The sequence below is a fragment of the Balaenoptera musculus genome, chromosome 5 (assembly GCF_009873245.2).
Source record: "Balaenoptera musculus isolate JJ_BM4_2016_0621 chromosome 5, mBalMus1.pri.v3, whole genome shotgun sequence".
NCBI classification, from domain to species: domain Eukaryota; kingdom Metazoa; phylum Chordata; class Mammalia; order Artiodactyla; family Balaenopteridae; genus Balaenoptera; species Balaenoptera musculus.
This window is the reverse complement of record NC_045789.1, coordinates 95,364,099-95,381,527: the sequence shown is the minus strand read 5'-3', so window position 1 is coordinate 95,381,527 and position 17,429 is coordinate 95,364,099. Positions and strand designations below refer to the sequence as shown.

Genomic DNA, 17,429 nt, shown 5'->3' with positions numbered 1-17,429 from the left:
TCTAGCAGTATGAGGTGATATCTCATTGTAGTTTTGATTTGCGTTTCCCTGATGATTAGTGATGTTGAGCAGCTTTTCATGTATCTGTCAGCCATTTGTATGTCTTCTTTGGAAAAATGTTTATCAATTCCTCTGACCATTTTTTAATCAAATTATTTGGTTTTTACTATTGTGTTATATGAATTATATATAATTTTGGATATTAATCCCTTATCAGATATATAATTTGCAAATATTTTCTCCCATTCCATAGGTTGCTTTTTCATTTTGTTGATAGTTTCCTTTGCTGTGCAGAAGGTTTTCAGTTTGATATAGTCCCATGTGTTTATTTTTGCTTTTGTTACCTATGTTAAGGAGCTTACTATCCTGTTTTTTGTAGGCGTTTCATGATTTCATGTTGTAATTTCTTTAACTTTTTGAGGACCTGCCAAACTGTTTTCCATAGCAGCTGAACCATTTTACATTCCCACCAACAAAGAACGGGGTTCCATCCTTATCAACACTTGTTATTTTAAAATAATTTTGTTGTTTTATTAATAAGAAAAAATTGTTATTAAAAATTTTAGCCATCTCGTTTTGAATTGCCTTTCCCTAATAACTAATGATTATCTACATGTGCTTTTTGGCTATTTGTATACCTTGTTTGGAGAAATATCTATTCAGATCCTTTGCTCATTTTTAAATTGGGCTGTCCTTCGGAATTCTTTATATATTCTGGGTAGTAGATCCTTATCAGATAAGTGATACGCAAATATTTTCTCCTATAGGTTGTCTTTTCAGTTTCTTAATAATGTCCTTAGATTTTTAAAAAGTTTTAAATTTTGATGAAGACTAATTTATCTTTCCTTTTGCTGCTTGTGCTTTTGGTATTATATCTAAGAATATGTTGCCGAATCAAAAGTCATGAAAATTTATCTCTGTGTTTTCTTCTAAAAGTTTTACTCCTTTAGCTTTTAATTTAGGTGGATTGGTGCATTTTCAGCTAATATTTGTATATGGTGTGAGGTAGAGGTCCAACTTCATTGGTTTGCCTGTGGACATCCAGTTGTCTCAGCACCATTAGTTGAAGAGACTATTCTTTTCCTATTGAATTGTTTTAGTACCATTGTGGAGGGTGAGAGAATCAATTGATCATAGGAATATGGGTTTATTTCTAGACTCTCAATTCTTTTCCACTGTTTGTGTCCACCCTTGTACCAGTACCTGACTGTTTTGATTCATGTAACTTCATAGTAAGTTTTGAAATCAGGGAGTTGAGTTTTCCAACTTTGGTTCTTTATTTTCAGTATTGTCTTGGCTATTTGGGGTATCTCACAGTTCCTTATGAATTTGAGGATTGGCTTTTCCATTTCTGGAAAAAAGTCTATTGGAATTTTGATAGGGATTGCATTGAATATGTAGATTGCATTGGGCAGTATTGCCATCTTAATGTTATGTTTTCCAATCCATGAACTCGAATATCTTTACATTTATTTAGATCATTTTTAATTTCTTTCAGAAATGGTATATAGTTTTCAGAGTACATGTTTTATACTTCCTTGATTAAATTTATTCCTATATATTTTATTTTGGTTGCTATTGTAAATGGAATTGTTTTCTCAATTTCCTTTTTTGGATTGTTCATTCTTGTTATATAGAAACTCAACTGTTTCGTGTGAGGATTTGATTTTGTATCCTGCAACTTGGCTGCATTCATTTGTTAGCTCTTGTACAATAGTTTCTGTGTGTGTGTGTGTGTGTGTGTGTGTGTGTGTATTCTTTGGGATTTTTTCTATAAGACCAAGTCATCTGTGAAGAGACCGTTTTAATTCTTCCTTTGCAATTTGAATGTCTTGTTTTTCTTGCCTAATTGCTCTGGCTAGAACTTGCTGTACAATCTTGAATAGCAGTGGTTAAAGCAGGCATCCTTGTCTTGTTTCTGATCTTACGGGGAAAGTTTTCAGTCTTTAACCATTGAGTATGATGTAGATTCTTCATAAATGCCCTTTATCGTTTTGAAGAAGTTCTCTTCTGTTTTTATTTGAGTTTTTTTTTTCCAGTCATGAAAACATGTTTAATTTTGTCAAATGGTTTTTCTACATCAATTGAAATGATTATGTGATTTTTTTTTAATTGCTATGGTACATTACATTGCTTGATTTTCTTATGTTGAACCACCCTTGCATTCCTTGGATAAATCCCACTTGGTTATGGTGTATAATCTTTTGAATATGTTGTTGGATTCCATTTGCTAGTAATTTATTAAAGATTTTTACGTCTGTATTCATAAGGGAAATTGGTCTGTAGTTTCCTTGTATTGGTCTTTGTCTGCCTTTGTTATCAGTGTAATACTGACCTCATAACCTGAGATAGGAATTGTTTTCTCCTCTTCTATTATTTTGGAAGACTTTGAGAAAGATTGGTGTCAAGTCTTCTTTAAATATTTGGTAGAATTTACTAGTGAACACATCTGGTCTTGGACTTTTCTTTTGGAGAGGTTTCTGATTTACTTACTCAATCTGTTTATTGTTATAGGTCTGTTCAGATTTTCTGTTTCTTCTTGAGTCTATTTTTGTAATTTGTGTGTTTCTAGGAAGTGGTTCATTTCATCTAGGTTGTTTAATTTGTTGGTATTCAGTTCTTATTATTCGTTTATAATCCTTTTTATTTCTGTAAGGTCAGTTGCAATGTCCCTGCTTTTATTTCTGATTTTAGTTATTTTCATCTTCTTTTTTTCTTTGTTAGTCTAACTAAAGGTTTTTCAATTGTGTTCATCTTTTCAAAGAACCAACTTCTGGTTTCATTGATTCTCCCCGCCCCACCCCCGATTTTCTATCTCTTTTTTAGTTCTTTAAAGTGTAAAGTTATTGATTTGAGATTTTTTTTTTAATGTAGGCATTTACTGCTATAAATTTCCCTCTGAACACCGTTTTTGATGCACACCATAAGTTTTTGTTTGTTGCATTTTCATTTTTATTCATCTAATTATTTTCTTTTCTTTTCTTTTTTTTTTGGCTGCATTGGGTCTTCGTTGTTGTGCTCAGGCTTTCTCTAGCTGCGGCGAGTGGGGGCTACTCTTCGTTGCGGTACACAGGCTTCTCATTGTGGTGGCTTTTCTTGTTGCGAGCTCGGGCTCTAGGCACACAGGCTTCAGTAGTTGTGGCTTGCAGGCTCAGTAGTTGTGGCTCATGGGCTCTAGAGCGCAGGCTCAGTAGTTGTGGCGCGCGGGCTTAGTTGCTCTGTGGCATGTGGGATCTTCCCAGACCAGGGCTCGAACCCATGTCCCCAGCATTGACAGGCAGATTCTTAACCACTGCACCACCAGGGAAGCCCCCATCTAATTATTTTCTAATTTCCATTTTGATGACTTCTTTGACCTTTGGTGTGTAAGAAGAGTGTATTGTTTAATTTACAGACTTGTGAATTTTACAGTTTTCATCTCTTGTTGCTTTTCAGGTGTATTCCATTGTAGTTGGAGAAGACATTTTGTATAATGTCATTCTTTATGAATTTATTAAGTCTTGTTTGGGGCCTAATATAGCCTCTGTTCTTGAGAATGTTCCCTGTGCACCTGAAGAATGTGTAGTTTGCTAATTTTGGGTGGAGTGTTCTATATGTTTGGTAGGTCTAGTTCGTTTATGGTGTTGTTCAAGTCCTCTATTTCCTTATTGGTCTGTCTAGTTGTTCTGTCTATTACAGAAAGTGGAGTATTGAAGTCTTCAGTTATTATTTCAGAGCTGTCTATTTCTCCCTGCAATTCTGTCAGTGTATGTTCATATATTTTGGGGCTCTGTTGTTTGTTGTGTATATGTTTATAATTATCTTTTTGATGAATTGACCTTTTATAAATCAATATTTAATGTCTTTTGTATATCGTAACAGTTTTTGACTTCACATTTGGACTGCAAAATGGCGGAAATAAGTCCTTCCTTATCAGTATTTTCTTTTTTTTTTTTCTTTTATCTTTATTGGAGTATAATTGTATCAGTATTTTCTTAAATTTTGAGTTATTAGCCAAGTGATAGACTAACTTCTCGTTGGCAGTTGTCTAGTGCTGTGGGCTTGCTGACATTGCATAGATGGAAAGCTATTGCACATGAAAACTGTTTGACAGTAGATGAATGAATTTTGTTTTTGTTTTTTAAAATAGTGCAGGTACATTAATCTTTTTCTGGCTAAACTAGATTCTGTGGCTTTGATTTTATTTTTGTCATAACCACTAAAAAATCTTGACTTCCTTGACTGTCCCCTGGGCCATAAATAATAGTTTTTCACATGCTTTAAAGTATGTGAATAGTTTTAAATAGTTTTTAAATAGTTTTTCACATGCTTTAATTGGGACAAGTCAAAGACTTGTCCCAATTAAAATTCCCATATTAGAAATTTTTAAAAAGACAGAGGGCATGCAGCCTTTGGAGTTGGAGACTTAAAGATTTGTGTTCTGGTAACGTCTGTGAATCTTCAATAAGGTATTTACTGTCTCTGTCCTGTTTCCTTATCTTTAAAATGGGAATAATGATGCCTATTCAGTGGAATAATTCTTTAATTTAGTCAACAAATATTTGAGAGCTATTTATGTGCCAGTCACTATATGCTCTTGAGAGTACAATGCTGAGTGGGACAAAGTCTCTGCCCTCATGGTTGTTGTGAGCCCTAAATGAGTTTGTATGTGGAAAGCACATGCCAGTACCGTGGCACTTATTAATCTTATCAACCTCTACATTTTTCTTCTTATTTTTGAGTTTTGAAAAATTTCTGAAATAGTTCTTGTATCTGCTCATTCCTCTGTTTTTCCTCCTGTCCCCTCTAGTTTAGACTTGTCTTTCATTCCCAGATTATGGCCTGTCTAGATAATTTTCCTGAAATCTCATTTAAATCTTGTCTCCCTACCCTTTCAAAAATCTTCAACCATATTTCTTTACCTAATTTTCGAGGTGTCTCTAATCTGATCACTGAGCAAACTTACTTTCCATCAATAATAATAAATAATCACCGACATTTGTTGAGGATTTACTGTGTAGATAGCACTCCTTAGAGCTTTACATGTATTATTTCTTTGTGTTTTTTGATAAGTAGTTTTATTATCCCTTTTTTTGTATATGAAAAAAGTGAGGCACAAAGAAATTAAGTAATATGCACAGGATTGGATCATGCAGCTAGGAAGTGTCAGAGGCTTGAATTTAATTCAGGCTCAATAACCAGTATTTTTAATTACTACTCTTTTATACCTGTACCTCCATTTGAATACCACTACATCTTTTCCATTTTCTTCTTTAGGTTTGTTTTGGTTTCTCTTTCTAGGAATGCCTTTTTCTACTTGTACATCTTCTATTCACATTTTACCTATTATTCACACACATTGCCACACCCACCTCTGGAGCTTTCATTTATAGGTACCTTCTCTGATGGCAGAGACCATTACTGAAGGTTTTCTATATCTTAGCACCATGATAAGTGTTTAATACATATTGTTTTGATTTCTCGTTTCACAATATTATAAGATCTTTTGGTTTTTCTAAAGAGTTTAAAAGGAATTGAAGTTTTCATAGCTAGACTAATAATTTGTCACATAGCCTTAACCTAAAAGGAAAAAACAAAATCTTTTTATATGCCTTTAAAAAAATTCATAATAGCTGGAATGATTTTGGATAGTTTATATAAAAATACTTATTTTAGGCTACAATGTAAGGCTTAAAAAGGAAATACAAATAAAAAATTTCTTTTAAATGAAAGTCATTTTTAATAGGTGTCTGAACTCAGGACAGGAGCTGCAGAAGGACTAGCCAAGCTGATGTTCTCTGGGCTTTTGGTCAGCAGCAGGATTCTTTCTCGTCTTGTCTTGTTATGGTACAATCCTGTGACTGAAGAGGATGTTCGACTTCGACATTGCCTAGGCGTGTTCTTCCCAATGTTTGCTTATGCAAGCAGGTATTTAGTCATATCGATAAATCAAAATCTAACTTGAAGTTAAATTCAGGCTCCCTATGAGTCATATCTATAGTATTTTGTTGTTAATGTTCTTTTTCTTCAGTGGTAAGTGAGGAAATGAGAAGAACTTACTTAGATTCTATCTACCTGAATTATTTGGCTCTTTCCTAGATGAATATGTACTGTATCTTGGTGGGGTGCATTTTACATATAATGTTGTTGTTGCTGCTTTTTAAAGAATCATGTTTTTTCTTTGCCAACATACCTCAAATTGTTTTTCAATAGGACTAACCAGGAATGTTTTGAAGAAGCCTTTCTTCCAACTCTACAAACACTGGCCAATGCCCCTGCATCTTCTCCTTTAGCTGAAATAGACATCACTAATGTTGCTGAGTTACTTGTAGATTTGACAAGACCAAGTGGATTAAATCCTCAGGCCAAGAATTCCCAAGATTATCAGGTAGGTGAGTATGTTAGCCTGTGGATGGTCTAGGGATGGTAACTGGCATGCTTTGGTAAAATAATCCCTCTCATAGATTCTTCCAAATAGTGAGAAGCTACATATAGATCTTGAGATTTCTAGTTTATATGGTAGCACATAACACAAAGCAAGAAAAAGATCTTTTGCAACTATGTGGGTGGACCTAGAGGGTATTATGCTTTGTGAAATAAGTCAGAGAAAGACAAATACTCTGTTATCACTTATATGCAGACTCTAAAAAGTAAAACGAATGAATATAACAAAACAAACACAGTTATAGAGGACAAACTAGTGGTTACTAGTAGGGAAGGGGAGGGGAGAGGGACAAGATAGCGATAGGGGATTAAGAGACATAAACTACTATGTATAAAATAAACTACAAGGATTACTGTACAGCACAGGGAAATGTAGCCATTATTTTATAATAACTTGAAATGGAGTATAATCTATAAAAATATTGACTCACTCTCTTGTTCACCTGAAACTAATATAATATTGTAGATCAACTATACTTTAATTTAAAAAAAAAATCTTTTGGGAAATGGGGAGATAATCATATAAAAATAGAAGTAATCGGTGCTAACATTTTTGCTACTGAAAAGAAGTTACCGAAAATTCATCATCCCTTACTACCCCCTCCCCACCTAGTTCTGGCTGTTAATCATTCTGAATAATGACCTGTTATGTAGGACTCATTGAGTCCTCAATTGTTGGCTTACCTGCTCTGTTTCTGATACAAGGAAGGAGAATTCAAAGAATGAAACTCACCTCATGCTTATTAGTTTTGTTTTTAATTCGAAGAAGATATAGTAAGTGCATACTCTCCCACAAATTACATGTAGGCTGGTTTTTAACCCTTTAATATCATTTGATCAAACATTCACCATATTGAAAATTAATGTGTTAATTATTTCAGATGCCAGCTGATTAAGTTGAAAATATTGGTCTTCTGTTTTGTTATTTAGTGACTGCATACTTCATTTGAGTTACTATGTTACATGTTATTGGAAAGAAGATTACAGTGGATATTAAGGCAAAATATAGTAAGGGTCCGTGATATAGCTACAAAGTGCTTTAGCACTTTAGAAGATGGCAAGTTTCATGTGGTATGGGTGATGAGTACAGCATTACTAGTTTTAAATCTCACTGAGTAAAATTCACTTAGGCCTTGTTGGGATTTGGGGAGTGGTTTGGATAGAGAGAAAGACTTTTAGTAAAGGTGATTAAATGTAGCTGGTAGTACAAGTCATGTTGGGGAACTATGGAAAAAATCTGTCAGCTAAGGATCCTGAATAGGCCTGTTAGGGAAGAACATTAGGATAGGGAATTTGGAGTTGACTCTATTTGCAGGGCGTATAATGAAAGGGTATAATGAAAGGGTTAATGGGATGACAGTTACTTATTAGGAAGATTAATTTGGTGGTCAGTTTCATTAGGTGAGGTGAATTGGTAAGAGGAATAGGGAGAGAATATTAATAAAGAGCAATTAAAAGTTGATATAATTAGGAGATAAAAGCTTACAGAAAAAGAATAATAGAAAGTCGTAGTAGAAAGTAGACAGAAAAAAGTAGTAGAAATTGACATAGAAAAAAAATTGCGAGTAGAAAAGCCTAGAAGAAAGAACTTTGTGTGAGGCAAGGGAGATGGAGGAATCCGAGATAACTCTGAGGTCCTAAGTGTGGGTGACAGAAGACCTCAAAGAAGCTGTTGACATTAGGGCGTACTCTCATGATCAGCATCTTGGAGGAGTGAGGGAAATAGATTGGGCAGAGGAAGAAGTTGAACTGTCATGCAGTCTTAAGGTCCCAGCTGATCTCACAGAAGTTCCAGAATTGCTTTGTCCAGAATTGAAACAAGGCTGGGCTGTTGTACCTGTACATCTACCAGTTATTGAATGGGGACTAACCCTTGCGGGGGAGGTGTGACCTTAGGCAGAGCCCATTGTCTCCAGCTTGGATCAGTTCTGCACCTGGGAACTTTTAGCCTCCATAACTCGTGGTAGCCTGGAGAATGAATGGTCAGTAGTAAAGCAGATGGATCTGGGCCCTGTACCACAGCATCCACTCTACAAGAAGGGGAGCTCACGTGGGGAGGACTATGATAATTTTGTTGTAGACATTTTGGGATTATGTCAAGATAATTAGTTGGAAATGATAGATGTGTCAGACTGTATTGTAATCATACCATTTCAATTGACAAGGATTTTTCTCTTGATTTTCCAGGCCTTAACAGTTCATGACAATCTGGCTATAAAAATTTGCAATGAGATCCTAACATGTCCATATTCACCAGAAATTCGGGTCTATACGAAAGCCTTGAGTTCTTTAGAACTCACCAGCAGTCTTGCTAAAGATCTTCTGGTTCTACTGAATGAGATTCTGGAGGTATGTAGTTTCTAGTTACTCTTAATGTGTATAAATTTTTATCAAAGTAGAATTTACATGATTCTATTAATTTACACATACATTAGTATGCTGTGACTTTGCTCATTTGAAGTAAATATTTCCTTCATAAATTTAATAGAATTTTTAGAATGTTTTATTAACTTTATCAGTATATAGCGTTTTTGAAAGAAGATTAGAAAATTCTGCATTAAAAAAAGTTTTCTGTTACAGCAAGTAAAAGATAGAATGTGTGTGAGAGCTTTGGAGAAAATCAAGGTTCAGTTAGAAAAAGGAAATAAAGAACATGGTGACCAAGTTGTAGCGGCACAGGATGACAACACAACTACAACTGTTTTTCAAAGCGAAGATGGTAATGACATACTAACCTGAGTATTTATAAGATTCTGTCCTTTTCATCTTTACTGAGATACATTGTTTTCCTTCTCTAACATATATGTGATTGTATGTCAGAAACAGAAGAAAAGCTTTTCTAATTAAATCCCCTTAGGAAAGTGTATTACTGATAAGTGTTTACTGTATAGTTTTTTGGTGTATATCCCTAAGAGTTTTGCTTGCTTATTTTCCAGTGTTCACATTTTTTTGGAACACTTATTTATGATAAGTTTTCAATAGCTGCTGTTGGGACTGGTTGTCATTGATTTGATCATTTAAAGTATTTCATGAGGCTACTTTTAATTTAGTTAATTAATAATTGTATTATTTCCTTTAATAGAAAACAACAAAGAAGTATATATAACTCCTGTCAAGGGTGTAAAAGCAACCCGAATGAAATCCACTCAGCAAAAGACCAACAGAGGTAATATATGGATTGACTAGCTTTTTTTTAAAATAAATTTATTTATTTATTTATTTATTTATTTTTGGTTGCATTAGGTTCTTCGTTGCTGCGCATGGGCTTTCTCCAGTTGCGGCGAGTGGGGGCTTCTCTTGTTTGGAGCACGGGCTCGAGGCACGTGGGCTTCAGCAGTTGTGTGTGGGCTCAGTAGTTGCGGCATGCGGGCTCTAGAGTGCAGGCTTAGTAGTTGTGGTGCACGGGCTTAGTTGCTCTGCGGCATGTGGGATCTTCCCGGACCAGGGATTGAACCCATGTCCCCTGCATTGGCAGGCGGATTCTTTTTTTTTTTTTTTAATTTATTTATTTATTTTTGGCTACATTGGGTCTTCATTGCTGCGTGCAGGCTTTTCTCTAGTTGCGTCGAGCAGGGGCTACTTTTCGTTGCGGTGTGCAGGGTTCTCATTGTGGTGTCTTCTCTCATTGCGGAGCACAGGCTCTAGGCGCGTGGGCTTCCATAGTTGTGGCTTGTGGGCTCTAGAGCGCAGGCTCAGTAGTTGTGGCACACGGGCTTAGTTGCTCCATGGCATGTGGGATCTTCCTGGACCAGGGCTCGAACCCGTGTTGCCCACATTGGTGGGCGGATTCTTAACCCCTGAGCCACCAGGGAAGTCCCCTGGATTGACTAACCTTGTAACAAAACTTTTCAGTTTTGTTATCCAGTGAAATACTTTGTTTCCTTAGATAGGTATAAAGATTATTCATTGTCTTCAGTATCCTTAACTTTCTTTTTGATTTGTTTTAGCTGATATTAGGTTTTGCTTTGTGTCTGAAAGACATCAGTGTTGCTTCAAGTGCTTTTGATTGAAAGAAATATGATGCAAAAGATCATACTGCAAAGGACTATTTGGGTTAAATTAAGATTTTTATTATCAAATGATGAACGATGATTTTATATTTATATTATCAGTTGTTTGTGGTCTGTCCTTTATATGATTAAGCATTTTTGTCCCTTTTATCCTCCTAGTATTTTTCTGGGCTTCTGTTTTCTGTTTTATTTCGTATTTTCCCAACATAATTTATTTTCAAAGGGATATCCAACAATAGGGGATTTGCTGGAATAAAGTAAATGTTGACTATTAGGGGATCACTTAGGAAAATAATGTGAAATTCAAGGTCTTTTTAATCTTTTATTATTATTTTCTTATTACAAAAGCAATGCATGCTTATTACAGAAGAATCAGAAAACACATCCAAGCAAACTAATCAAAAGAATGCTAATAATTCCACCTATGAACCAACCATTATTTTAATCCCTGAAGAATATTTTTTGAGGCCCTTTTCTGTGTAGACTTAATTTTTTTCTAAATGGAAAAAAATAATATTGTTTTGTAGCCAATCAGTTATTTAAATGCTAATTGCTGGATAATTGTTCCACATTAGTCCCATATTGTTGGATGTTTTCTTGGGGATAACTGCTTTAGAAGTTTACAAGCAAATATGTACAGTTGGAAGAAAACAGAAACAAAAAGTCTCACTTGAATAAGTAGGGTATATAAATTTCAACCAAATGATCATACTGAATAATTTGGTTTTAATCAGATTGCTTTTAGTCAGGTATAAGAACTCCACCTCTTTTTTTTTAATAGCTCAAACTTCATTTATGTATGCTGTTTTATTATCATAAATGAGCATCACAGGCCACTTCACTGCTTAACCTTGTGAATTTCTAGCTAGTAGAATTTTTGTAACCCCCCCAGCATATAAAGGGCTTTAACTTTTATACTGAAATGTTTTAGAACACACATTTGAATTGACCATGTATATGTTTGAATATTTTACAATAGACCATACCTTACTGATTACAGTTCTATTTACTTAGGATCTGTTTTATGGGCTTAACCTCTCTTTTTAACCTTAATTTTCATTAGGTTCTCCATATACCTTGTGCTATGAGGTACTTTCTTTATATAACATTTTTCACATGCTTCTTTCCCCCAAATAAATTGAACAAAATTTGCCACCTATAACTCAATTTCCATCTTTTCCCTTGCCTATTATAAGAGCTTACAAAAGAAATTAGTAAAATTTTGATCTTGCTGGGGTTCCTTTTCTCTCCATGGTGTTGATAATTTGTACCAAGGTGGCTGGGAACTAGGAGGAAAGGGTGTTGAAGAGGGAAAAATAAAGGATTTGAGTAGCCCAGAAAACAGGTTAAAAATGAGCAATTGATAATAGATTTTGATAATGAATTATATACTGTCTTTAAGGACGGAGAAAAGTGATAGCTTCAGCTAGAACGAACAGGAGACGTCAGACTGTTGAGGCTGAGGCTGACTCTGAAAGGTATGCCATGCACATCTAGAATATGTAAAGAGGTTTATCTTCATTTAAAAAGAAATTTGTCTAGAAGTAAAAAAAAAAAAAATTGTAGTTTGCTTACACTGTGATTATGTAACAAGATAATCCGTGAAAATTTACAGCTTTTTAGATTATGTATCTAAAAGCATTTGACTTCCTCTGGCTTGTGTGCTTTTCCTGTTCGTTGACATGGCTTTTAGTACTAGGTATTTATCTTTATGTTCTTTCAAATTGTATTTCCACGTATTCCTCTAATTATAAGATCATGTATGTATGACTTCTCTGAAATTGAATTAGCAAACTATTGAGATTCAGATTTGGGTTCTCTACATTTACAATGATAGAATAATTCTGCCTATAATTTGGATGATATTAGTGATATACTGTTTATTTTTGGTTTCTGCCAATAAGCTATTGTTGGAAGCTGTTTACAGCTGTCTTGCATTCATTCATTCATAGGTAAAATATATATTTTCAGTTTATAACTTTAGATCAAGTTTTAATTAAATTTAAAGTATCTTTTGGGGAAACTTGCTGTTTACAGTGTTTTAGGAATGTATTGCCTAAATAAATAGAACTTATTTTTTCACTACTTGAGTTTCCCAAAAAACTCTTGGGCAGTTGTTATGGTTCCTGTTTAATTACAAGCTTCATTATAGAAGTTTGGGTTTTTGGTTTTTGCTTTTTTCTGTATAATAACAGGTTCCAGGTAGATATAAAAAAAAATGAGTTAGGTTCACTTTGCTGGATAGCCAATCGGTGTTTTTTGGTTTTGAGATTTCAGTTTTAAGCTTAATGGAATCAGGGTATCAATCACACACTGATAGAATGACAGAAACAAAGTTTTATTTATAAATAAACCGGTTTTAAAGCTTGTATTTAAATTGGTGTATTTCAACATCTGTTTAGTGATCATGAAGTTCCAGAGCCAGAATCAGAAATGAAGATGAGACTACCAAGACGAGCCAAGACAGCAGCACTAGAAAAAAGTAAACTTAACCTTGCATAATTTCTCAGTGAAGATAAAAATTAGGAGAAGAAATGATGGAGGTGGAGTCCTTTGAAAAATGTCCTTTAAAATTATGTTCATTTCTTTGCTTTAATAAAGTTACCCTTGTATGAAAATTAGAAGAAGTCTGATTCTTGTAGAACTTTCTGCTGTGTGATTCCACATTACTTTAGCCTGTATTGAAGCAGTGAGACAGCGTCCATCAATGTGCTCCACAGACCATCTGCATCAGTCATGGATTTAATCAGGATCTAAGGTGGGCCCAGGAACCTGCTTTTTAACAGCTTTCCCAGGTGATGCTTATGAGTTCTCACATTTAAAATCATGGCATTATAGACAACTTTTAAATGTAACTAGCTGGTAGCTTGCATTTGAAAAGTTTGACTTAGATGTGGCAGATCCAACATAGATAAAAACACCTCAGAACACATTTTAAAAACGACATCTTAAGGGCAAATGAAGTACCACAAACTGGCTAGAGAGGAGCTTACTTCCAGGAAAGACTAGTATAATGAACCAAAGTCCCCAGCATCCAAGTTCAACAGTTATCATTTTGATAATTTTGTGATTCTTACACTTAAAAATATTTTGATAATGCTACATGCATGAGTAATTTTTTTCCTAGAATGTTTGCATATGAGAGCCCAAGTTTGCTTATGTTATGATGGTTCCTGGGTTAGGGAAATGTTCACATATACATATTAATCATGGAGTTCTCTATGTTTTTGGCATAACAAAATATTTATTGTGGGTAATAAAAAATACTAGTAGGAAAAGAATGTGATGTGACAGGAAGTCCACTATATACTAATGTATGAATGAGCACTATTTCTTCACTGTAAATTTATTTTCTGAATTGGCACTTGCCTGACTTAAGAAACTTACACTGTGTCAAGTCAGCCCTCTTTCCTTCTGTAACTCCCAACCAAACACCTTTTATTCCTCTGATAATCATCTCTATTATTCAGAATAGAAATACCCTGACATTGGATCTAATACATTGGTTTTAATAATAATTGTGCTTTTTTAGGTTTATTTACCAGAGGCCATTTATTTAAGGTGATGTTCTAAGATGGAGCTAAAGTAAGAATGCTGTGCTTTTTTGAGCCAGATTGCTACATTACATATGTATATGTGCTTTATAAAACTTAGAAATATAAAAGGAGTCTGAAGGTTACAAAGAATGCTTATTAAGAAAAAGGAAAAGGCAGATATGGTGGTGATATAAAACAATGAAAAATAGATGATTGTTTCTCATTCTGTTGGCTCTGTGTCTTTTCCTGTGCTTCAAATTCCTTATGTAAGCCTTTTTGTTAAATCCCTGTCTTTTTAAAAATAATTTGGGGGTTGGGGTAGGCTGGGAGAAATAAGGACTTAAAAGGTACACAAAATGTGCCATAAGTAAAAGTCTTTAGAAACACAATAAACTAAATCCCATTTAACCCATAGCCAGGCTATCCAAAGGGAAGGAGCCATGTTCTTACATACTTTACATGGACCACCATACCAAAGCTTTCCTTCTCAGCCGTGGGAAAAATTAAGCATCAGACTCTGAGTATTCTTACTATTCAAGTTTTGGACACAATCACATAAGCCAATGATGAAGCTATGCTTTTGTACTACTAAAGAGGTAAGGAATATTATCCTCATTTTAAGACATCCCTTTACACTTTAAAATAAATGGCTAAAATACAGTAAAATCAATGGATGTAAATCCATTTACCATTTTTCATTCAAAATGGATAATTTACAAAAACCAAACAGTATTCTTATCTGCAAGAGGCACAGATCTGCTGAAGAGTCAACATGCAATTGTGCCATTGCTCTTAAAACCCAGACTTTATAGGTTTAAAAGTACAGAGGAGAAATAACTGATCAGTTCAAATTCTCCTTATGAATGGAAACATGCTACTTGATGATAAACTATGATCAATTTTTCTATACATATATAACTTTGAAAGAGATATACTTCTAACAGATACCTTTGCCTTTTACCAATTTGCTTCGAGGTAGTTGGTATCCACCTGTTATACAACTGTTCATGGGTCAGGTAATCACAAATCTTTACAATACTAGCCTTCTAAATCTCACAATGCATTATATATTAAGACATTGTGCACGGAAATAAAACTGGGGGCAATTATATATTTAAACTTACTTAGGGAGTAAAAAATTCACAAAATACCATTAAAAAGAGAAACTTCAAAAATCCATTTGTACTGCAAAATTCCACAATGGTCTGGTGTAAAACATGTAAAAAAACATACAAAGAATATAATCAAAATGATTAATGCTAATGATTTAATATATAGACAAATCACAAGACTAGAAATATTTCAAAATCAATCAATCGATAAATGCTTATCAGCAGGAAGAATGTTGACGTACAAAATAAGGATAGTGCAAGAAGAACTGCAATCTATTTCTCTTCACTTTTGAGATTTTGGTTATGAACTGTACAGCTCGCTAGAGATGCTGCTGTCAAATTCAGATTCCATTCAATGGGACGATTAAGGCACATCTTAATGGGGCTCAAAGGGCAACTTGCTGTATTCCCATCAGACAAATTCACTTTCTCATCAGTTTTCACTTGTAGCATGCTGGAAAAAAAAAGTGTAAAGCACTTTAGTTTTACTTTAATTTCAAAGAAACTATCAACCTTGTAAAAGAAAATTCAGTAGTTTTATTGTTCAGACCTCTAAACAATAGAGATGATTGATTGTTGGGGTTTTTTTAGCTCCTGCCTCCTTAATGAACTGAATTCAACACAGGTAATCGAGAGGTCACTCAGATACCACTGGACAAAAATAGTATATACATCAGTATACATCAGAAATTATATTTAACCTACTGAGCTTGGCCGGATTCAACCCTTTTAACTTTTCCTTTAACCTACCAGGATCACAGCTACTTTGAGACAAGAAGGAATTAACCTTTGTTGAATGCCTACCATATTCTAGGCACATTCACATGCATTATCTCAAATTTCATAACCACCAAGCAAGGTTGGTATACTGTAAGCTCATAAGAAACGATAAAAGTGAGTCACAGAGAGTTCCAGTACAAATAAAGTCGAGTCACGGGCTGGAACTGGAATACAGTCCTTGCTCTTTCCCTTATGCCTGTCTACTAGCTCTCTGATGAGAATCTTCTCTAAAATCACAGAAACTTGAGAGTCCAAAGGATAGCTAGCACTCCACATGTGTAATATTAAAGTCAATTCACATCTTCAGATGTGAATCCTTACGTTTAGAAATGATTTAATAGCTTGCTATACATTAGCTCATTTGACACAACTCATTAGTTCAGTTAGACTACATCATTCCTAAGCTTTCTTCAACTGCAGGTCAATGATTCTTCCCACTCGTAAAGAGGAAGCTGAGTTGTGTATTTTAGTGGCTTATTAGAGTCGGTAAATGGCAGCAGCATCCAGATTTCGGTAGAATTTTCCTGATCTCTCCTTACAACTTCAAACAACTAACTCACTTGCCATTCAATAAGCCAGAGATTTAACCTGTTGAACCATATTTTAACAGCCATCATATTTTCACTGAGTTGAGTTCTCCCCAAACAGTCCCAGTTCCACCGAATGACATGGTTTCAATTTTTATAAATAGATAATGAAACAAAATGACAGCTTAAAAGATTATTCATCAAAAATAGTAAATCATCATTAAAAAAAAATCCAAAACCTAGAGATATGATTAATAACAGTAATGCTTTTCCTTCCTCCAAGGACTGCTAGTCTTCATACTTTTATTTGTATTTTCAAAACAAGAAAGTCTGATGTATGACTCTTTGAGAAACTCTAAAGCAAGCTATAAAAATACAATGATATTAACTGAGGTAGCTTGGTAGGTTAGTGTATCAGGCATCAAACGCCAAAATAAGAAAACAATGGCATGGAGCAACAAATCATAGTCCTAAAAACGATTTTTTTTTTTCTGTTTTCTGTTTGCTATTTGATTGACAAAGGTGTATTCATCAGAGAATACTACTCAATAACTACACTATTGTTCTTTTCAATACTTTAAAGACTTTTAAAGTTACTTTTCTAGAGAGTGTACTCCAAATTTGGGAACACAAACGCCAGGGATACACAAAACTATACACATGCATGGGAAGAAAATAGTTAAGAAAAAGAACTAAATGTTAGTACCAATATGCAGATTGACATGTTTAATTCATAAATATATACCTACAAAAAAGAACAAGCTGGTGTTTGAAGTTTGGGCACTACTGATCTTGAAGTGCTAGAACCAGAGGCATTAGAACAGCAGAGCTAGAAGTGACCTTTCTAGTCCCCACCTCCCTGCTTTTTTTTTTTTTTTAAGAGATGATAGGGAAACTAAGATATAGGAAAATAGAAAAATAAACTGCTCTTTTTCAGAGTGTTCTAACCAGATGTATGAGGACTAATATAAGAATCTCGATCTCTAATTATAATCCAGTACTTACCAGAGCACTTTTCAATTCCATCTTCTCTACCAGTCG

At 34.4% G+C, this 17,429-nt stretch overlaps 2 protein-coding genes across 5 annotated transcripts in view; one reads left to right on the top strand and one right to left on the bottom strand.

Moving 5' to 3' along the window:
• The window catches only part of NCAPG (non-SMC condensin I complex subunit G), a 38,380-nt gene extending 25,250 nt beyond the window's left edge, over window positions 1–13,130 (top strand). For both annotated transcript variants that reach the window (XM_036852212.1, XM_036852213.1), the window contains exons 15-21: window positions 5,726–5,907; window positions 6,193–6,367; window positions 8,611–8,772; window positions 9,004–9,142; window positions 9,506–9,589; window positions 11,836–11,911; window positions 12,836–13,130. In XM_036852212.1, coding sequence (XP_036708107.1) covers window positions 5,726–5,907; window positions 6,193–6,367; window positions 8,611–8,772; window positions 9,004–9,142; window positions 9,506–9,589; window positions 11,836–11,911; window positions 12,836–12,935 — 918 coding nt within the window. In that variant the 3' untranslated portion in view covers window positions 12,936–13,130. The remainder of the gene's footprint in view (window positions 1–5,725; window positions 5,908–6,192; window positions 6,368–8,610; window positions 8,773–9,003; window positions 9,143–9,505; window positions 9,590–11,835; window positions 11,912–12,835) is intronic.
• A 140-nt stretch (window positions 13,131–13,270) lies between these two features.
• Window positions 13,271–17,429, bottom strand: part of LCORL (ligand dependent nuclear receptor corepressor like) — a 182,034-nt gene continuing 177,875 nt past the window's right edge. Inside the window, exon 8 of one of the 3 annotated variants that reach the window (XM_036852220.1) lies at window positions 13,271–15,535. In XM_036852220.1, the coding sequence (XP_036708115.1) occupies window positions 15,355–15,535 (181 nt within the window). In that variant the 3' untranslated portion in view covers window positions 13,271–15,354. The remainder of the gene's footprint in view (window positions 15,536–17,429) is intronic. The other 2 variants (XM_036852221.1, XM_036852222.1) reach the window with 2 other exon arrangements.